The sequence below is a fragment of the Corvus cornix genome, chromosome 2 (genome assembly GCF_000738735.6).
Source record: "Corvus cornix cornix isolate S_Up_H32 chromosome 2, ASM73873v5, whole genome shotgun sequence".
In the NCBI taxonomy this organism is placed as follows: domain Eukaryota; kingdom Metazoa; phylum Chordata; class Aves; order Passeriformes; family Corvidae; genus Corvus; species Corvus cornix.
Window position 1 is genome coordinate 127,951,382 of NC_046333.1, and position 24,221 is coordinate 127,975,602.

General features: G+C 36.7%; 1 protein-coding gene across 1 annotated transcript in view; it reads right to left on the reverse strand.

Annotated features, from left to right (window-relative positions):
- Positions 1–11,083: 11,083 nt before the first annotated feature.
- Positions 11,084–24,221, reverse strand: part of MMP16 (matrix metallopeptidase 16) — a 174,535-nt gene continuing 161,397 nt past the window's right edge. The window contains exon 10 of the mRNA XM_010405008.4: positions 11,084–22,412. Coding sequence (XP_010403310.2) covers positions 22,078–22,412 — 335 coding nt within the window. The 3' untranslated portion in view covers positions 11,084–22,077. The remainder of the gene's footprint in view (positions 22,413–24,221) is intronic.

A 24,221-nucleotide genomic window follows, 5' to 3' on the forward strand; every position in this document is an offset into this window, starting at 1 on the left:
ACCTGTCCTTGAAGGGTTCCAGGGATGGGGCATCTAACCCCTCTCTGGGTAACCTCTTTTCAGTGTGTCTCTACCAACACAATGAAGACTTTCTTGGTCCTGAAGTTCACTGGATTTCCCATCCCTTTAAAGTTCATGGTCCTAGGCAACCCTTCTGAATCTCACCTTGCATACAGATGGAGAGATCTGCAGGCACTGGGTTCCTAAGCCTTACCCTGACTCCTTGCAAGAGTCCCTACATGTCTCCAGCACAGAACTTCTTGGAGAACAAAAGCAATCAACATGACAACGAGAGAGAAGATGGCCTCCAAAGAGAAGAATCAAGGTTCTAATGCCCCATTTCCAACAGTAATGAAAAGTTCCTAAGGAGCCTTCAGCCCTATCATGTGCTACACAGAAGGCCAAACAGCTTCTGTTTCCTGTGAATCTGATCTGGAAGCAGGCACAATTCTTCCTTGACCAGCAAACTGACAGCTTGTTGGATCTGAGCCACATTAAACAGACCCAACATACCCAATTGACATTAATAAAAGCAAAAATGTATTTTTTACTATGTCCTGTACCTAGTGCAGAACGAGCCTAACATGGCTATCCTCTATATCACTTAAAGAAGGTGAAGTGTAGTTCTGATACAGAATTGTCCAAGTACCAGGGAAAAGATTCTTTCTTGTCCACAAAAATGCCCAGGCGAAAATCTGAACTATGGAATCAATTTAGCCCTGTACAGATACACTGCAATATGTTTCCTGTTACGTATCAAAGATTCATGGCCAAGTGTTATTGATAAAGAACCCATTTCTTTTTATCTTTCCAGTGTACTGAAGGGGGAAGAAATGGTGACAGAAGGGAAATAATGTTAGTGCTATTTCTTTTGTCAGCTAGTTTTTCCCATTCTATTTGGATTTTTGATGGTTTTCTATTTTGTATTTATATAAGTAATATGTAGGTTGACAACAAAATTACTTCTCCTTGACCTCTTTCAAAACACTGACAAATATATGAAACACCAGAAAACTTTATCGTTTTCAGGAAGGGAAAGACTTTCAATTTCATTGACAAATTTAATTCTTTTAGGACTAAAAATGTCACTCACATCTTGGACCTATCTTGTCTATTTGTTTTATCCAAAATTGTTAAAGAACTGAACAGCTGTTAACTATGGAGGCAAGTACTGCAGAAGCCCCAGTGCAAAATTACAAGGCAAAATTTGCCTGTGTTACCTTGCTTGTTCTCAAGGGGCAGTAAGATACCTCATGGTGGTCAAAGCTTATCAGCATTATTATATCCACTAAGAGTTATCAAATCCATAAAAATCAAGGGAATTTTGCTTCTAAACTTATTTTTAAAGTGATGGTCTTTGAGGAAGCCATCTGACAAAGTCTTACTTAATCAGTCACATACTATAGCACTTGAATAATTTTCTTACACCTTAGGAAAAGTATCTTTCCTTCTATTGATAAGCTATGAGAAATAACTCATTCATTGCAAACTGCACCTCAGGTACATTGTTTTTTTCTTAACCTTCCTGCTTGAATACAAATATATATATATTTAATCTCAGAATCGTATAATCCTGGCAGGGCCGCTCTCAAACTGTTCCTCCCCAGCCTGTGTTGATACCACTACCCCAACCCAGGTGCAGCACCTTGCATTTGGCCCTGTTGAACCCCATGAGTTTCCCATGGGACCATTTTTTGAGTTTGTCCAGGTCCCTCTTGGTGGCATCCCATCCTTCAGGTGTGTCAACTGCACCACACAGCTTTTTGTCATCTCCAAATTTACTGAGGGTGTCTTGTCCATGCCATTCATGAAGATATTAAATAACACTGGTCCCATTACAGACCCCTAAGGGACACCACTTTTCACTTACACTCAATGTAACTCTGAGCCATGTACATAATGCATTTTTTACAGGGGAGTTGAGCATACAGAATTATACTGATTAACTTACTGTGTTAGGGAGGAAAAAGATAAATTTAAACTATTCCCAAGATTAATATTTAGTTTTAATAAAGAGGTACTCAGCTGGCCTCAGTGTGCCAAGTTAGTCTTTTCCTGAATCATAATAAGCACCGACACACAGAGAGCATACACAATACAAATCTTGACAATGTAAAGATCTGTGAAACAGAGACTGTCATAACATGACACACAGAAATACTTGTCTCAGTTTAGGCCTTCATCTGTGCAAAATTCAATTGCTAATGGTGAGCATTACTGTTATAATAACTTTCAAAAACATATTTTCATGATCATTACCCCAAAACTCATCATCCTCCAAGTGGCTGATTATCATTGTGTCTGGATTCAGTGAAGAGGCAGAAAAGAATTACATGCACTTATCCCATTTAAATATTGACATTAAGTACATCTACTTATGTATGGGTTGATATGAAATACAGAATCCAGTAAATGGAGATCCTTCACATTTCCATTTGAATTTTCAGTTACCCGAAACAGTGGGAAGCTTGGTAGCTCACTCCTCACTGAGTCAAGTCAATTAGAGCAAATGCTGTTTGTTTACCAACTCAATATATAAACACATAAATGACAGTATGGGATCTAGTCTAGTATCTTGAGCCACTTCCTTAGAGATACTACCTCAAATTTGCATTATTCTTATGCTTTTCAACCGTCCCAGATTTTGATATGTGCTGTCTGGAGGACTCCTTGTGCCTATGGTGGTGGTTTCTATTACATTACTCCAAAGAGATTTGGTTTCTTTGCATTATCAATTCATTTGTTGACTAGATGTTAACTTTTAGTGTCTATGATAATTTATAACAAGCAGATGAGCACCTTATCTGTATGCTGTGTAAAGAATCTACTCTGGCTAACTTAAAGCCTATCACCTGCTAGTTTCATTTTAATCACTTACAGGGTAAGTAAGTCAGTGGAAAATTGCTTGCTATACACTTATTCATTTAACTCGGTTTTTCAGACCATTTCTGTTTCCCTTAAGCTATCGTGTTTGAAAAGTCCTCCTATAGGTAGTCATTTCTTATAGAAGAGAAACAACTTCGATAACTTTGCTCATCTTTGTAGCCTTTATCCAAACACAGATGCATTATAGAATATTATTATTTTGCTACTATACAAATTTTAACATTCAAGTGGAGGAATGGAGGCAGAATTTCAAATAGAATTTGAGATGCATGTATGTAATGGATTTATACAGCAGCATAATGATTTTTCAGTATTATTTTTTTTGTTGTTCTCTATTCCATTTCTGACAACTTCTAACGTCTCAGTCACTTTACTGCCGCAGCATATTGAAGTATCACTTTCACAGATTTCTCTCTCATAGTCCTAAGAGTTTTTTTCAAACACTAATACTTGGCTCAGAAAACATCATTATATATACGAATTTTATTTTTTACATGTGTTTCCCTTGTACATAATTTAGTTTATGTACCATTTCATTACCAAGTCCCTTACTATTATGCAGATTTTATTTTTATAATTATTAGCACTCATTCTTTGTCTTTATTACTGCTAGTATCATCAGCAGATTTTGTCATACAATTTTTTCCAGATCATTTATGAGTATAGTGAATAAAAATCTGTCAGAGACTTTTATTTATGGTGTCTATTGTAGAAACTAGGTAATAATGCTTTCTTTTGTTTCTTGTAGCTTAGTAACTTACTCATCCATCTGAGAACCTTAACTCTTTTGCTGTCACAACTAAATTTCTTTAAGATTGTTTGGAGAAGAATCTTATTAAATGCTTCTTAGAAATCCAGAAAAGTGTATCAACTTGGTTAGCAGTATTTACATTTTTCAGGAACGCTAATAAATGATTCTGCCACTAAAGTAATTCTGATTCAACTCTCATGTATTATATTTATCCATGTGTTTACAAGTCCCTCTCCTAATGTCATTTTTCTCACTAGAGCAGTTTACTTGGCTGCAGTTTTTCAGATTTTGTACAAAGCTCTCTAAAGAATCACTTCCACTTTAACCACCTTCGAGTCATGAGGCAGTTTTAGGAAGACATGAATCAACAAAATTCATAAATCAGTTAATCCTTTTTTCAGTTCCTTCAGAACACTTAAGCAAATTACAGCAGAAATTTGATACTTATGATCCCATTAACTACTCTGTAACATCTTATACTGACATTTCAGCTCTAGACAATACTGTGATAATCACATCCAGGAAGGCAGTTTGACCTCTCCATGTTCTTCTATGCTTAAGGCAGATACAGAATTTTGCTTGTCCACAGAAGTGAAACAGTGCCCAGTATACCATCAAATAAAGTAAAATAAACTTAAAGAATAGTTGCAGGAGTATCCTTGTCTAGCAGTCAGACACCCACACAGCTGCTTACTCACAGCCTCTTGCCCACAGCACAGGGGCAGAAGATAGATTGGGAAACCTCATGGATTGAGATAAAGACAGGAAGATCACTTAGCAATAATTGTCATCAGCAAACAGAGTCTGGAGAGAAATGAATTCAATTTATTGACAGTTAAAATAAGTTTCGATAGTTAAAAACACAGACAGACTAAAGCACCACACTCCCCTCACCCTTTCCCTTTCCCAGGCTCAACTTCACTCTTACGTTCCTGACTCTCCTACATTTCTCCTTGTTCAGGGCAGGTGAATAGGGAACAGGGGTTGTGGTCAGTCAGAAACAACTTCTGTCTACAGCCCATTCCTCCTCAGACTTCTTCACTGCTCCAGTGTGGGGTCTCTCAAAAGTTTCAGTCCTTCAGAATGAACCTGCTCCAGATTAGAGATCCCCATGAGCACAGTGTCCATATTTGGTCCACAGTGGTCTCTTGCACAGGCTGCTGAGGAATCTCTGCTTCAACACCTAGAGCACCATCTCCCCTTCCTCCATCTCTGACCCTGGTGATTGGAGGGATGCTTCTCACCATTCTTAGCTCACTCCTCACTGCATGTGCAGTGTTTTCACCCATCCTCCCAGAAGGACCACCCACTTTGTTGACAGGCTCAGCTGTGTCCATCACGGAATGACTGTGTGCCGCATGGAGCAGCTCTCCTCCAGAGACCAGCCTGTAGCTGCTCTGCCAGCACCTGGGCACTGGCAGCATATAGAGTGCCTAAATTTCCTGTAAGCCACCAGAGGTCCCTGGGAAGGGGATCAGCCAACATATTCTGCTGAGAAAGAACTTGCTGTGACAGGTGCAACATTAAGAATGAAAAGAAACACAGAATTTAGTAGTGGCCCAACTTAAGACACCTACTGCAAAGAGTCTTTGTTTTCATACCAAAGCTAGCATCCAAATTCCTTCTGCAATGACTGGAGAGGCAGTTTAGAATCAGATTCACATCAGTTGCCATAATATTTCCTAAATGAAGACTGAAGTAAAAACAATACTGAGAAACACTGAAGAAATAGAGTATCTCAAATCCTTCTTCTCTCTTTGGGTTAAGTACATGAATGGTAAAAACTCTGAAAACCAAAAATCTAAATTTTCCCTTTTTAAACACAAAGGAAAGAAGACTGTGATAATGAAAGCCATCCAGTTCCTAAGAATAGATAGATTTCCTTCAGCTGAGAAGCTTGGAGTCTATAAGTCTCCAGGGACTATGCTTGAATGAGCCAACCATCTACTAATGTGAAGTTTACCAATTCATCAGTTGATGATGACTCAGAGCTCCAGATGTGTCTAGAAAAGTAGAGCCAGAATTGTACTGTCTTCCTTCTCCAGTGCTTCTTAATAGTAAGCTGAAGCATCACCTTACTCAACAGGTTGACAGTTACAAAACACATCTTTGGTGCTCAGCGTATGGAGTGCTTAGTCACACTATTGGTGATTCTACTCAATACAGAGTATTGAAACACCTGGCCATGGTGACTATATGATTCACCAAAGGTCAAAAAAAAGCAATGTAACTGTGCTGGGAAATTGAATATTATTCCAGTTAGGGTAGTGTTGCTATGACCTAGGTATCTTTCTCACTGTAGCCACAAGACTACCAAAGCAGCTGCAAAACTACTTTATGTTCTATGCAGATGGAAAGAATCAGGAACTCCTGAGGTTGCCAGGCTGCAATCTGTGGCTAACTCCTGCAATCATCCATGTAAAGACTATGAAGGAAAAGCGACATGGGGGAATAGGATTACCAATTCTAAAATAATTACTTTTATGTATAAAGAAGAAAGCTCTGCATGAACTGTAGAGCTTCTGAGATAAACAGGTACATACGATTGTGTCAGTGTAATTTGGAGAGAGGTGGGAGAAGTGAAGCGGAAGTTTTTGTCCCCCAAGGAACTGTTCCTGCAGCCCACATCAACAGTGGCATACACACTGCACAGTGCCATGTAGCCTGACCCATCAGAAGAATAATTTAATCTTAGAACTTTCAAATTATTGTCTCTCTGAGCCACTTAGGTTCAATTCTTTTAATTAACATTTAAATGAGATTACAATTCCCTGTTTGGAGTTTCAAAGGTCACTAGGACTTTATGGCATTAGACAATGCCCCTTTCATATTAAAGGACTTGAGAAAACATCTCATATCCAGGCATTTTATATTTTCCAGTACTTTTGATCTGGATTTATTTGCTGCTTCCTCTTTAACTGCTGATTTTTCCTGGGCCTGATAAGTAATACGGCCAGAAAAGATATGCATGGTCCAGATTTTCCCAAAAGTTAAATAAATAGAAACTCCACTGTCAAAATTAATTTCCATATAGTATAAAGCACAGCTCAGAACTGCTCTTGATAAATACTCTTGTCCTTTTTGCTTTTTTCATTTGTCACAGATTGTTTATCTTTCCCCCATTTCCATCTTTTTATTAAATTATTAATATTCCCTGTGTACTCATTTACCTGTTCTTTCAGTACAGGTACTTTCAGGTCTCTGAAAGACCTGAGTATACACAGTGCAGTAACATTTTTCACAAGTTATAAGCTTGAGCTGTATGATATAAGCCAGCATATGAGCAACAGGTACAGGTGATGGGTGACTTAATTATAGCTGAATTTTAGCTGACTTAAACAAAAGAAATCAAGAAGGGGTTGTGTTGAGTTTGCGTGGCCAGGTTTTGGTAGCTGGGGACTACAGGGGTGGCTTCTCTGAGGAGCTGATAGAAGCTTCTCCCATGTCCAACAGAGCCAAGAGCAGCTGGCTTCAAGAAGGACCTGCCACTGGCCAAGGCTGAGCCCACCAGTGATGGTGATAGTGCTTCTGGGATAATGCATTTAAGAAGGAGGGAAAACCCCTGCAAATGCAGACAGAGAGATAATATGGGAGAAAAACAGCTCTGAGTACACCAAGGTCAGTGAAGAAGGAGGGGTAGGAGGTGCTCCAGGCACTGGAGCAAAGATTCCCCTACAGCCCCTGATGCAGGCCATGGTGAAGCAGCTGTGCTCCTGCAGCCCATGCAGGTTCACGATGAAGCAGAGATCCACCTGCAGCTTGTGGAGGACTCCACACAGGCAGAGGTACCTGAAAGAGACTGTGACCCCATGGGAAGCCTGTACTGGAGCAGGCACCTTGCAGGACTTGTGGCCCCATGAAGAGAGGACCATCACTCTGAAGGAGTTTGGAGCAGGTTTTCAGGCAGGACTTGTGACCCCACGGGGGACCAAAGCTGGAGCAGCCTGTTCCTGAAGAACTGCACCTTGTGAAAGAGACACACAAAGGAGCAGCTCATGAAGAATTGCAGCCTGTGAGAAGGACTCACTGTGCAGAAGTTTGTGGAGGACTGGCTCCAATGGGATACTCAGGTTTGGTTGTTTCCTGAGCAGTGTCCAGTGGTAGTACAAAGCTGTAGGAAAGTCAGGTACGCAAGTTTATGTCATGTATTTAACCACAGAGAAGCATGTATTGAGCTGCCTTTCCATTTTCATTTCCTTTGTATTGTGATACCTGACAGTGTTGACATACCCCATTTCATTTCATCACAGGAGTTTCTAAGTTTTGCTGTACCCAGCATTTATTCTATTGTCTGCATCTCTGTTCTCCTGGCTGAGGGGTGAAAGGGATACAATTGATTTAACTTATGTGTATTATGAAGAGAAAGAGTCTTAAATTAGTTCCTAAATGTATCTGCCTGTTCAACCGAGAGAGGAACCAACTTCCGCAGGCCCCCAGCTATGGTACAAATCTATTATATTCAGGTAGAGCCCTAATGTGGTTAATTTAGGCACAGGTTAGGAGCTACAAGTTGGCAATTATTCCCTTTGCTAAACTCGTAAGGGGCATTTAAGTTTCTGATCTCAAACTGTTTTTCTGATAGACTAAGCTGACCTTGGAGAAGGTCAAACTTTACCTCTTGAGTTCGCTTCAGTTCTGAAACTAAAGAGTGCCTGACTCATTGACAATTAAACAGGACTCACAAATTCATAATTCTTCTAACTGAACTGAACTTCTCATGAACTGTGAGGCTCTATTTCTTTTTGAATTGAAATACTTTCAGAACATGCCTTATGCCTGAAATTCTTCTACCTGCTGGGATCATATGGCAAGGATGATGCTATCTTACCCAGTATGCCATTGTGATTCCTGGAATAACTGCCTCACAAAAGTAAACACAGGTTTTACATCTAAAGGGTCTAGCTAGTGAACTCCAAGAGAAAATCTGCAAAGCATACACAGTGTGAACTGCCATGGAAACCAGACCTGGGAGAGATTTGACAACAAAGTTATTTGACACTGTGGCAGTATTTCGATACTCCATATCTTCCTTGTAAAACTAGTCCTTCACAGATAATATTTCACTGCAAAAGAACAACATGCTCTTCAGGATCTTTTTAAACTGAATCTATTACTTTAATCACAGTATGATCAAAGGCATGCAGTGGGAAGCTGGCCAGTGTGACAGAATAACAGCTTCCTGGTGTAGAAACAAGGGGAGTGCAGCCACACTTGTTGTTTGTCACAGTGAGAATGTTTGACTGATGCTGAAAATCAAAGCAAGAATTATCTATGAACCACAACAAAAAAATCACTGCACAGTAAATCTCTCATCTAGCAATTGAGACACCAAGTGAGCAAGTCATGGATAACAAGACAGCCTCTGCAGGTCGCTTCAGGGTAAAATTTTAAATCGAAGAATTCTGGAGAAATGAAGAAAGATAATCAATATGGTTATTAATGACTGTAATTTCACATAAACATCTGGGAAATTAAGCATGCTCTTTAAGAGTTGTTTCTTGCAGTAACTTGTAAAGGAATGAATAAGTTGCAAGCCAAACTTCATGTCAATATATTGAGTGGTGTGGTAGCAATGATATTTATTTCAGCCTGAAAACTTTTCAGAAATTAAATACTAATATAAAAACATCTAAAAAATATTTTTCAAATACTTTTCTTTTTGTTGTTGCATGAAGATTTACCTTTACAGCTAAATACTTGGGTTCTCCTGAATCTGAATATCTCAGATTTAAAATATAAAAATAAATTTAAAACTTATGGGGGAAGGAGGCACTTAAATGAAAAAGTCTGTATGTTGCATTTAATATGACACATACTGAAGTAAGAGAATAAGGTTTTGTCAAGTCTTGGGAAAACTCCTTCACATTCTGAATGTTTGTGGAAAGGCTCATAGTACTTCCCTTTGGGTTGAAAGTGACTTGAGTGAACATTGCTTAGGCATTGATTAGGGTCTAGCTTTTTATACTCATGAAGCACAGATCAAATGTGCACCTAAAATTTGCATATCTTATAGCAAAAATCTCCTTACCAACACAGACTCATTTTCACCAACACCAGCAGTACACTGCCAATATACTTGGAGAAAAGGCAGTTTACTCATGTGTATTGTGGATTTTAGGACTGAATAATATTCATTAAAGTGTAATCCTTATAACTCATAGTAAGTTCCCAGAGTTTTCCCACTTGGCTCAGTAAGTGTTCCATAAAATGTTGGTTTATTTTATTTTTAGTTTCTTCTGAGTGGAAAATGAGCATATTCTATGCCATTGAATGCTGTTTTGACCTGAAGAAAGTAATATATAATATATTCATAAGCTTAAATTCCACTGAGAGCTATTGATGTCCAAATGTTTAGTTGATTGTGTTCACCATTTTTAATAATTCAAATAAGCAACAAGAAAGTGATTGGCAAGCAGTGATTAAGAATATCTGTTACATACAATCATTTTTGTCTAGTTAATTAACATAGTAATTATTTCTTGATTGGAAAGATTTTTGTAGGAGAATACCTGGAAGCTATATCTTGAATTTAGGCCCAAACATTAAAAAAAAAACTAATTATCTGCAACATAATTGTATGGCAATAGATCTGAAAAACAGCAGCAAATTTCTCATATGTTAACTGTGATTGCTGATATTTATTAATCACTTTCTGCCGGTAACATCACCCTTACCTATGAAATGAGTGGTACTGAGAAGACATGAATCAGCTTGGAAGTTGTTTTAATTCCAATCTTTCAGAAACAATGTACTTCCATGAACTTAAGGATGATGAGATAGAGACACTCCCCAAATCATTCCATTCAGAACTGGTGTTTTTCCTATTAGTCACCTGTAGGTAAGGCCCAGCCAGGGATCTTTTCCTCTCTCATGTCTGAGAACTGCAGTCAGTGACCTCTGTTTTACACATGCATCTCTCATTTAGAATGGAAAAGAGCAAAGCTTCAAGTAGCTTAGGTATTATTAGTCTCTTAGTCTTCTGGTCTTCTATTGTGATTTGATTTCAAGAAATTTTTTTTGTTGTTGTGTTTACTCTTTGCCCGTTTTCTAATTTGAATCATTCGACTCAACTTTTCTTTACATTAAGTTTGTCATGGTTTTGTTACATACAACAAAGGAAGGAAGTCAGCCACCTGTTCATTTTTTCAGTGGCTGTGACAGCAATCTCTCAGACATCACAGAAGTAGGTCCACTCTCACTTACTCCACCTCTTTTCCAACACAAATTAGTTTTTCCTACGCTATCTTGATTAGAAAAATTAACTAATGTTTACTTCATCTTGCTCATAGCCACATCCATAATATCTCTATACATTGTCATTATCTGTTATTAGGCATTCCTGTTCTGAGGCTAAATTTGGCTTTAATGCTATACAATATCTAAAGAACAGCAGTGAAAAAACTTACAGCAATATATACCAATTAAACCAAAATGCCTTTATGAAAATTTTTTTCTGTTCTCTTATTTATTGACAGATTTTTTTTTTTTAATTACAACACAATGAAACGATGGTAAGTACATAAGATGCAATAGTATAAAAAGCCGTTTTAACCCTTCCCTTGGTTAAGACACTTACAGCAGACAAGAACTGCCCCACCCCAATTTCCCCCTTCTCAAATGAAAACAAAAAATAAATATAAATTAATAAATATAAAACAAATCACTGCACAGCCCTTAACTCTTTGATTGCCATGGCAAGAACCATAATGATGATTCTAGCATGTGACGTTCGGTGGTTAAAGGTTGCCGCAGCAGTCAAAGGGTTATAGCATTGTAAACATAAGTACTTTGTTGAAAATGTTCAGTCATGTTAATGGTCTACAGCAATGAGATTATTATCATGACCCCTTGACCTTTAATGACACAACAGTATAAGGAGTTAAAGAGATTAGCTTGGTGAGCTGTTACATAGATTAATTAACCCATTTAGTTTAACAATGCACTATGAGGTCTTGATTTACTAACAAAAGACAACTTGTGTATAATAAAACACTGTTCAATGCATTGATCAATAAAATCAATGAAAAAAATCAGTCTAAGCACCACAAAATTTTGCCTGATTATATCTGACAGTCATAATACACTTTAGCACCATTTAGTCAGCCTTGCATTTGCACACAAACAAGCTTTGTGTTTGTCAGTAGAAGCTACCTGAAGGAATAACATATGTCAGTTATAAAAAGGTTACTGTATAGAATGCTGTGTGAGCCAATAAAATAAAATAACAATAATAAAATGAAATTCACTTGCAGAAAGCAAATAAATGCTCCAGTTATTTTGATACTAACACACACCCTAATAAGCAGAACATGGGCATGAAATGAATATGGAGCTATGCAGAGAAAAGGGAATAAAAATGAGAAATTTGTTTCACACAGGGAAATCATCACATCCATATTCTGACTTATTTGTCAGGCTTTGAAAATTAAATGAACAACTGTTGGGGGGTTGAAGATGTAGAGCTTGAAGAGTTGATATTTAACAATATGTGAGTTTTATGGTCATGTTATGCATAAAACCACTTTCAGAGATATCCTATCAACTGCACAAACACCCTTGTCTCTGCATGAAAGGTTGACTTCCTCTTTCTCAGACATGGAGGATAAATAAGCAAATCACTGTGCAGGCAGAGTCACAATTGTAGTAGCTTCTAGCTAACATATTGGAACCAGAACAATTTCTGTTGGAATTACAGGGATGAAGAAATGTCAACGAGAAGGAAAATGGAATCAGCTGCTAAAGTAACACCCAACAAGCAGAACTGTGGAAGAAATCAAGTTCTGATAGATACAAGAATACAGCACATGGAGAGAAAGCAAGGTGCATGTTATTCATAAAGAGACACAAGGATGTGTATGAAGCAATGTACCCTTCTTGTATATATCCATATCAAACTCTAGCTGACTACAGACTGACAAAGGTAGCTTCACATGCTTTAACTGCTAACAATACTACCACAGGACTGGCAAGTAGAAGACATTGCATCCCTCAAAGAGTTTCTGACCATATAGGAACACCTATAACATAAAGTAAACCTCAGAAGTCAAACACCTGCACCTTTCTCTGCAAGCTATGACTGAACTGGGCAATGAATCCAAGACTACAGTAGCAGATGACAGAGAGAGTTCTTTATAAATATGTTATTTGTGATACTGGAAAATTAGGATCAATCAGAAAACAGTGCATAACAGCAAAGCATTCTGCCATGCAACAGTGCTAGCCTATTATGCCACAGTGGTAAGGTAATGGCAATTGATGGATGTGTATGAACTGACTTGTGGTAGAGGAAGGAGTTCAGCCATAAAATTCTTGTCTGAATATCCATGACACAGATTATAGGCATCAGAATACAAAGGAGAAAGAGAACAGGTTAAACATGAGAACTGGAACCTCTGGAAATAACACAGACTGTTGAAATGCAGCTTTCTAGTCTGCTTACCTTTCAGAGAGGTCATAGGCCATGCATACAAATGGTGTGCAATGGCTGGCATCAAAAATGGTAGGTCTCTGCTGTTAGACTATTGTACATCTGACAAGTCAAATATTTCCAAGATGCAGATAAAGAATCCATGATGATCAGTGCTGGCTGTAGCATGGCTTTTTCATAAAGGACTTAAGGATGGCAATGTCAGTGGATGGTAAAGACTTCAAAAATCTGATCTAAGTTAGAGCTCAGTGTTGGAGTATTGGACAATTAACAAGATTCAGTGAAAGATATACATCAAGTTCTGCAAATATTTGCAGGAGATTTGAGAAGGTACTACCTCTTCACTGCAACTCCTAGTGAAAAAGTGTAAAAAGTTGTATATGATTAAATGAGATAGAAAACAAAATTGTTTTTTCTTTGCTTCTTTGTATAATGAACAGATCATTTCCCACTTGCCTATCAAGAGAATATAAAATTCAATATTGCCTTAATGAGTCAGAAAACATGTCAAGGTGCAGTGAGAAATGGGGGTGGAGGGGAATCAGAAGTTTGACTGTATTTATCAATTTACATATAGAAATAGAAATCGATGATCCATCCAATGGCCATAAAACTATTTCTGTCATATCACACACTTCAAGACTATCACAGAAATAAAGATACATGACTAATATAAACTAGTAGAGGTTAAAGTCTTCTTTATCCTTCAGTATTTTATGCAGTGGAGTTCTTCAAATCATCTTAGATCTAATTTCTGAGAACAAACAAAATAACATTTCACTGGGACCAGTTTTTGCACAAAGATTCAGGTTAATATTAGTTTGACTAAATCCATCTCAAAAGATTTTGATTGCACCAGATAAATAATGTACTATATATATTACTATATATATATTTGCAGTCTGTTTAGAGCAACTTAATGGAGAAGCTTTTTGACTGACTGCTGTCTGGTGGGTTATGACTCCAAATACAGAATTCAGTGGACTTTCAGGTATACTTTCAGATACCTAACAGGTGTCTTTGTTGTTGGAGGCCAATAATACTTTCCAAGTTACCACTAAGTTCTTGGTAATATCTCTTCTCCTTTATTGTTGATTATATGAAATTTTAGTGGTGTTAGGGATCCTTGTCTCCATCTCTTTTTGACAAATTGGTGTTGCACCTGCGCTTATAAGTCAAAATGTTTTCATTCCTTTTCCTATATTCTTTTGGAAATCAAAAATGGAAACATTCTTATGCTGCTTTTCCTATGTCTGTCTGCAGTCTTTGACCAAAAGACCTAGGTGGTTTTCCTGTGGGTCCTAGAAGTCGTGGAAAGAAAGTTCATGACTAGTTTAAGTTTCCTCTGAGAAAGACTTCAACAGGGTGTTAATTTAAAACTGTATTTGTTGTCACTGTGATCCAAGGACTGCTATCAGTATGCATTCCTTTGAAGGTGGTAGCATGTCTAGAAAGGGGAAAAGGGAGGATCATGAACTTTGATCTATCCTGTAAAATTATTTTCAACCAGACACAGTAAGACAATACCGTGATTTGACAAGTGATAGCTGTATGTTTTAGAAGCATAGTAAAGACATATATATATATATATACACTTGACAATGCTTTATCTAATGCATTACATAGAGTAAGAGTTGGGAATAGATTATTTTCATCATCACGCATTCCTTCAACTCTGGATTCCTATTCAAGGTTAAATTTTGTTGAGTATAATGATCTCAGTTATTCTCAGTTATTTCCATAAGTTGTGAATATTGACAATGGTTATTCTGAAAGGTATTTTCAATTGTTTTCATGTGCCTGGTGATGCACGGCCAGAATTCATAGCAGTTTATCATATGAGGTAAAACACAATCATGTACATACAAGCTGCAGCTATGCCTTGCAGGTATGAATTGTAGTTGTCATGGTCATTTAAAGCAGTGCTGTACATTGCTTATGATGCCTTCTGAATGTATGCCATCACATGTATCATTCCCTAAGTTACATAATTCTGCTCTTATCCAAGCAGACAAACTGCTCGGAGTTGACTTCAACACAGTGATCCTGGAAGATATGAAGGTGATCGGTATGTGAGCACTGGCAATTTTATGGCGATGGCCAAGCATAGCAGATAAGATGTGTTCTTCTCTGTTTAGAATCATTGTATGCCCAAACATGAGGCTGTGCATTTACCTGCAATATATCTGTTGTAAACCAGTACTTTTTGAGCTCTATTTAACATCATCTAATTTTAAACACTGATAAAGAGGACTAGAAACCATCACTCTATACTATGGAAAAACCTATTTTCTCTTCTTTAAGGTTGCAAAATGATAGTAAGGGAATCAAATTTTTTATACCTTATAAACACTGATTACCTGCTGATACTAAGTACTCTTGGCTTTGACAAGGCAGATGAATTTATGCACAGCCATGTAAGCTATGAATGTGTATGTAAACTGGGTGTTAAACACCAACATATCAGGATGAAAATATGAATTAGAAACATTCTTTTATAACTCAACACACAACTCTACAAGTGGTGAACCCATATGGACATTTACTACAGAGTTATACTGTTCTGTTGCCGGTATGTAAGTAACACAATACTTCATTAAAAACTCTTCAAACTCCATTGTCACGTTGTTAAGGACTAACCAGGTACTTTAGGAAGTTATTTTATGTCAGCATTTTGTTACTAATCCCAGTTCCTAGAAAGCCAGTTCCCAGAATGATGGATGGGTAAATGGGGTATCCAAGACACATGCATGGCACAGAATGATTATCCCACAAGATGGAGACAATATTCAGTATATATTTTACTGCAAGAGCAAAAGAAAAAAGAACCAACAAAAGGGCATGAAAGGCTATGAATTAAGATATGCTGCTCCAAGAAGATTAAAATTGTAGTTATAAAAGGGACATGATTCAATTTCATATGGTAGAAATTACTATTAACTAAACAGAAAACCTTGGTTTATGTGGTGGCTGTAATTATAATCTGTGGACAATGTTATTCTACAGAAGCAGAAGAAACTAAGCTATGTGACTTCATGCCTTCATAAATGGCTGGCATGTATAATGATTACTGTTTATGAAGTTTTACTGTGACAGCAAGTAGCACTATGCTGCATGCACATCCAAGTATAGAAAACTGTCTTTAGCATGCTAGTTTACATCAGCCTTTATTCATTTATATCGTCTCTGCATCTAAAATTTATTTCATCTATACTGTTGGTAGACCAGAGCAATACTTAAGGCCATCTTCAGAAACTAAACACACTTTATGGATGCCACTCACAGAATGTCCTCTTTCAAAGACAAAATGGCAGACGCAACTCCAAATGTTAATTAACTGACCACAATTTGTAAACGATATGCTAAAACTTATGTATACTGGGAAAGAAGACCTGTTTATAATGCATGTGTTTAATGCTATCTATATCCTTCCTTGAAATACATTTTGATTTTAGGAACAGATGCTTGCTGTGGTCACGTGCTGATGATCCCTCAAAATATGATCTTCTGATTATTAATGGGCATTCCTACATAATACTTACATAATCAAATATTGCCACATCATACAAAATCTATGCTGCCTAACATTAGAGGCTACCTTAGATCAAGCATCAAACGGAACCAGTTTGCAACAAGTGATGGTATGCTTTTGATGTTTACCAGACATTTTCAGCATTGATGGCACTGATGACAATGTCTGTCTCTCTCAGCCTCTGACATTTCAGATGGCAAGTCACAAGAATGGGTTAGACAAATTTGACTCACACATTACACATTTTTCATGACACTAGTGGCAGAAAATTCATTGAATTACATGCATATATCAGAGATTAATTTTATGAGCACATGGTTCATTTACACCCAATTTTGTAACTGACATATGTTTAAACGGTCTTATCTCATGAGAACCACTCTGTTTGTCTGCAGTCTGTGTAGTCTGAGCTGAGGAAGTATGCATAACATTACAATGCTGGGGTATCACAACTATGCCACTGTATTGAATAACAGGTTATCTGTTCCTTAGCTTCCAGACAATATTACTTGATTTACGGCATAGTTGGACACCTAAGTGGCCAGTGACATTTGTTTCCTCAGCTGATAGTAATGACTTCCCTTATGGCTCATAGACCTGCAGTCATCTATTTATACTTCTGGAAAAAGAGGTGTCCAGACACAGTCTTGACAAAAAAGGCAAACCAGGAGCTATTCTTCTGTAATGGCTGCTTCACATCTCCCACTGCCATGGTTCATGGCTTCCTTCACCTCTGCAATAGGTAATAAAACTTAGGCCATGTTGTGAGGAGATAAGGGAGCCAGGATGGAGCAAGCCCCTGCAGTCATATCCTTGCTCCTCTGCCCAGTCATCTCATGCTCTTTCCAAAGTAGGCTGCTAATGGTATGGTAGTTTGCATTTCTACTTCCTTAATAATCCAGTGCCTGGAACATTCACTGTTCAGTTTATTATGTGTGTTTTTAAAGATTTGTCCTAACAATTGTTCAAATGCAAAAAAAAAAAAAAAATAGAATAGGGAAGTAATGCTTCCATTGCTAATAGGCAGACCAACTTCCTAGACTATGCACTTTTTTCTAACCAACAAGCTAGAATTAGATTCTATATAATTTGGTACCAAAAGCTACATTTAACTGACATTTAGATTGTAAAGTAAGACCCCCAAAAAAGTTGAAAATTCAAAAATTAAGCCTTACACTCAGTTCTTAACCCACAGTGCTAATGGTACAGGAGTCTTGATCAAGCAACTGGGGATGTGAAGTACGCTTCTAAGAAAAAGTGTAAGTCTGCCCCTTATGTTTGGATCTATAAGCTTATGTTATTTTCATTCACAAAATTAGCCTTAAAAAAATCTTTTTCTTTAATTATCCCCTCCCTTTGTCCCACTTTGAAAGAAGAAAAAGAACAAAAGTTCATAGGAATATATAAAATATGTATTACATTTATTCAGAGACTTGAAAGGGCTCCTTTGGAGCCATTTGAGTCTCTCCATCCCAGTCTATCCAGTAAATATACAGTTACATATTTTTAAAATGTATTTTTTGATAAAAATTAATTTTGTCTGCAGTCAATAATCTTTTCATAGGTTTAGATATTGAAAGGCCAAAGGAAACACTGCCATAATCTACTCTGGCCTTTTGCATCATACAGACCATAGTACTCTGAAGATACACAACCTTGTGTAGTCAGCTTGATAGACTGTAGCTGATTAATACAATACATATTCAGTTTTGTATTGTTCCACAGTACAGATCATGACAATAGCAATATGGAAATGTTTATTAAAAAAGTTACGGCACATGAGCAGGCACCCAGATTGCAGAACTGAAAATATTTTTGATTTGCTTTTTCTTAATTCTGATAGTTATAGGCCCTTGTAGAGAAACAACTATAAAAAAAAAAAAAATATCTTAGAACTTTTACAAATTTGAGTTCAAAATTAGATCAGACAACATCCCTAATTTACTCTGAACGTCTGTAATTTGAAACTAGCCAGTATGTATTTGGAAATTACAGTGAACGCAAATGCTCCTACATCTTTTACTTAAAGCAAACCTTTATGACTGCGTTACAACCTACTGAAAACATGAGTACGTAACAGAAATGTTGACACAATCTTGCTTTGCATGACATAAACATGCCAATATAATATTTTTTCTCCCTCTCTCTGTATATAGAATATATGCACTTTTAAGTAAAAGAAAATAGATTCAACAATCAACTTATCATGTATTCATGTATCTACGATGTACCATATACCAAGCACTAGAATTATCACACTTACCTTCCTGCATAATTACAGTTAAATTCTCCAAACACAAATATTTTTGTTACCTTATCAAAGAACAACAGTCAACATGCTCAGCACTTCATTACTGTCAGGGAAACGGTTGCAGAAGAAGTTAAAGCTGCCATTAAAGATACTTCAAAATTGAAATGAAATTTTCAAGTGAATAAAAAAACTGATGAGATGCTGTTCTAACTTTAAAATAATATAAACTCTCCTATTGTAGAGGAAAAACAAATGCAGAATAAGTAGTGCTTTTAGTATTTTCCTCCAACTATCTAAGGGAAAAAATTGGAACAGCAACATCAATCATTTTGTTCTGCCTATAGCAGAACGTAAGTTATAGTAGTTTGTTGACAATAAAATTTTCTGAATGGATTAAAATGTGCATGTCTGCATATGTGTGTGTTTGTGTGCTTTTATAAGTATACAAACACACACATCTTAATACATATGACAAACAGCATAGAATTTCAAATTCACCAAATGACCTGATCTGCAGCAAAAATCCTGTGCAACTAAATTGTCAATAAATCTATATTTTCAGCAACAACTGACTTGGATTTACTAATTAATGCTATGGGCTGATACTGGTGCGCTTCTAAGCTAGAGTATGCAGTACTTCTACAAAACATCTCCAAAATGCCATCTGCATTGCATATTTGTTGTAAAACTATATCTTTTTCTAATCTTCATTTTTGTTAACCATACATATGTATATCTGTTTATGCTCTACGAAGTAAGTTTGCAATGCTTTATAGCATGCCACATATGTTCATAAGTCCTCAAATCAATACAAAATCATGTAATTGAAAAAAAGGCATACTATTTTCCATGCTATGCTCAATATAAATATAAATTCAAGGCAGTCAAGCTATCCATTACCAAAACAATAATAATCATAATATATATGTATATATACCTACACTCTCTAAAAAGTGATCCAGTTATGTGGATTAAGAAACCAGTAAGAAATTGGTTGAACGTAGTATAAAAGTCTCATTTTATGTAAAAGCCCATACTGGCCATTTCAAGTATTTTAATACTTTCCTATAACATTTTCATTAATAACTAGATATTTGTAGAAATAATAATTTTATACTGAAAATTGTATTCAAGTTAAATAAAAATTAACTTCTGCGGTAATTCATTTTTAGAGTGTGCATGTATACATAGCAAAATACCTTTCTACAGACCTATCATAAATATTTTAGTCTATGTCATTTCTCTCCTACTAAAACACTTCAATTTTTTTCTCAAATTTTGGATCATGTCTACCAGGCCTTTCAAGAAATAAAACTCATCTTAGTTCATTTGCAACACCAGATTCCCTTCAGTTTGTGCCAGTTTGTAAGTTAAAGGTCAAAGACATAGGACAGTACACTTTAAGGAAATTCAGACAGTGAAGCTGTTCACAGAAGACAATGTTTAACTTGGTAATGACAGTCAACAGGTCAATAATCAAGTTCAAGGCAAGCTGTTCATTGTTGCAAAAGCTACTCCCCTCAAATCCTGGCTTTCATAAAAAACCAGGTGTCTGACTTTTGGGGTGCATCATTCTGACCATCTTTAATAAGTTCACAGCCCAGTGACTGTAAAGCCTATCACTGCAAGAAGCAGCTCCTAAAATCAATAAAGAGGTCTGTCAGTTGCTGACTTTTCTCTAGGAAAAAATTATTGATACAAACCTGCTCTGCAGGTCACATGAAAATGACAATACTGCTGTTAGCACAAATTACACAGAATGACAAAATGTTTTGGCGGTTCCTTGGCTCTGTCAGTGATACCATGTTTGACTGAAGGCCAGAAATTGTAACCCTTTGAGAACTATGATGAACATGCAAAGGGGTAACACACCAGAGGATACTCATGCACTATCAGAGTCATCATCTTAGCTTTCCTTTGAAACTGTAACTCTACCCCTGCAGAGGCAAATTGAATTGTCATGCAACATAGTTTCAAAAGAGAAATCCAAGATGCTTAAGGTAAGAGGCTAAGCTATAAAATTGTTGCCAGCTCAGAAAAATTCTTGATAAGTGGTAGAAATTACTAAAATACGTTTGGTTCCTTTAACAAGAAAGTAGCTGGTAAATGTATTTTGTTTTCTATTCATGTTACAAATGCTTTTCTATCAATAATGCAAATAATTAAAAACACTTGCAGTCACAAGAAATCTGTTTTGAAAAACTGATTTTCTTTTAAAACCTGTATTACCCAAACACAATTCTATAATTGAATGATACCAAGATTAACAACCACCAGACTCTGAAAACTGGATGCAATAGTTCTCAAAGGGTTACACCACCAATATAATGCCAGTGTCAAGTTTCTCAATAGCATGTCTGTTGTTTTAGTTTATTGAAATCCACTTCAGAGACACACTCCTTTTTACCATGCTTTGGAATGAGTGCTCCTGACAGACCTATAAAAGGCCTGGAGCAGTTGGCTTGGTACAGCTTGGGAAAGATAATGTAGGAAAACTAACCAAAAATCAAACCAATAAAAAGGTTCTGCTTGAATATAGTATTGAATATGAGTTTAAAACATTGAGGATGTAGCCCAGAGCAGCTGTAAAAAACACAAAATGAATGTATTATTAAGGCTGTTACTATATTGCAGATATTTTGGCCCCTTGTTTGTTGGAAAATGGCTGTCCAAACAGTCTGAAGTCCTGCGTGTCATCCGAGTCTCCCACCTGACAAAACTGGAAGTAGGAGTATAGGACTTTATCCGTAGCAGACAGAAAGCAATCCTCTTTGGAGACAAAGCTGTTTTGGGTCTTCTCACTTTCCTGAAAGTTCCATTGTTGGTTGTTGTGTTTCTCTAAAAAAATTTACTTTCAGCAAAAAATTTTTCAAAGGGGAACAGGCCTTAAGGGAAAAATGTAGAAACATTGGAGATATTTTTATTCCTCTTCGTTAGTTAATCCTGATAGTTTATAGGGCATTGAGCGTGCAGAGGAAAGGCCTAGAATTTAATGACAAAGAAAGACAAAGGACTGAAGAAACAGCAGATACTGTGTATCATGGAAACTTCCCAGCTGAGCGAATCGCCACTCATGTGCAGGACAGGCAACCCCCTGGGTTTTAAAGATCAGCTTTGTTTCAGACTGACAGATGCCCGCTCCTAGCTAGGAAACTGCATAACAGCTCTTGTGTTGAATCTCAAGTTACCACAAACTCCTAGGAGGGAAAGAAAAAAACCAAAACCCTACATCACACCCACTCTTGCATAGAGCGTTTGCAGTACAGTATGTGGCGGGGTGTTCCTTTCCTTTTGAACTGGAACACAGTGTAAACCAAGACAAGGAGGCACAAGGCCAGGATGCAGGGAATGACGATGGCTATGGCTTTCACAGTGCTGGCTGTGTTGTCCAGTTTGATGACAATGTCAACATCATCTTGAGGGCTGTGTCGGTCTTTATCTCGGTCTGTTGGTCCATCACAACCCATAAAATCCTTGAGGATGGATCTGGGATAGCCAGGTTCCACCCTGAGCATCTGGTTATTGAATTTCCAGTACTCTTTTCCTTTGTAGAAATATGTGAAGCCTGAGGAAGAAAGTTGAAGTTATTCATGGTCATATGAAATCATGTCAACAATATATCACGATGGAAATTACTGGTATCATTTTTTTTGCAATTAAAAAATTCAAAAGACATAAGGAATAGAATTCAGTTATAGGTCTTTCAAATCTTCTTGACAAATTTTATTTCTTTACTGTCTCTAGAAAATCAAACATTAAGTTTGGGAATTTTGTTTTGGGTTTTTTGTTTGTTTGTTTGTTCCTTAGTTGTTCTTTTATTCAGTAAACTGGGATTTTATTTTCTTTCATTACTACAAAAATAATCAAAGAATTCCAGAGAATATGGTCTATGACAAATCAAGGTTTGTCCAGTTTGTTCATTCACTGAAAAACCAACTGGATTGGAATCCTCAGGGACAGGACTTTAAAGCATCATGACCTTTTCAAGATGGGAAGTCTACTGAAACAAATTGCAATGCTATGCTATGCTATCCAGAAGTGAGAACTGACCCTCTTTAATCTCACATAGCCTATTGCTGTACTTCAGGAGACTGGATGAAATAACAGCATCTCTCACATGAGAAAACAGGTGTAACCAGATTTAAGTTTTCTTTAAAGACCCAATATTTGTTCATTCAGGCACAATCCAATGTTATCATTAAACAGGCTTAAATAGTGAAACAAACTTGACTCTTGCTGAAAATCTATACTACTTTATTATCCCAGCTGAAAAATGGCATTGATCTGGCAAGACACAAACCTTCAGGATGGGTGAACTTTCTCCTACTGTTTATGAACTGAATGGAAATAGCTGAATTTTTCCTTGTCTTCACTTTACGCATCTTATACATTTCCTGCAGTATTAAAGGCTACTAAGGCAGATTGGGCACTATTTGTAGTTACCAATGCTTCCTGAAAAGGCTGGTAACTGGCTATCTGGAGATAACATTATTAAGCACCTATTCAATCAACGGTTATTTTCTTTCAATATTTGATAGTATATTTTGCAGCTCAAAATGTAAAAAAGTCTTCATCCCCTACTACCACTTTTCAGAAAAACTTGAGCATTTCAACATTCTTCTACATTACGTATTTTTGTAATTTTAATAGCCTTCCTAGCAAATGAAAAGGTACCATTTTCCTTTTTCCTTTCCTTAATCTCTTGCAGTTTTATTACTTGAAAATACGTAAGTAGATTTGTAGAAAGATCTAATACAGTTAAAAAAAAAAAAGTAAAGATAAAAAAATGACTGATCTGTATCAAGACAGTCGCTAGACTTGTTCAGAAAATGCCTTCTATTCTGATTGGAATAAAACCTAACAGAGGACTGGAATTCTTTAAATATGATGAAGTTTTAAAATGGAAAGCATTATCAAATGCAAAATTTCAGTATTTTGAACCACAGCTACCCGATCTTTGCATTCAATATAACAATATGCACTTCAGAAAGTACTGCACATCCTGGCCATGGACAAATATTTGAAGTATAGAAATTTGATATATTATCCCTATCAATACTCTAATACATATATAGAGACCATATACAGATGTGACATCTCTAAATCTATGTATTCATACATACATGCAGAATACATGTATGCATACATCGGGTACAGGTAAGTCAGAATACAGACTTTAGTTAGTAGCAATTGATATTATGCAGCAAAAGGTCAAATTAAAACTCATAAAATCAAAGCAGCAAAGGAATTGCCAGCTGCTAGAGATCCAATACAATTTTTTTCAATTAGAGCACATTTTCCACTGGAAAACTCTGAACATAGTTTAAACTTTTCTGCTATTTTTGCTGAGGTAGGAACCAGGATAATATTCAGT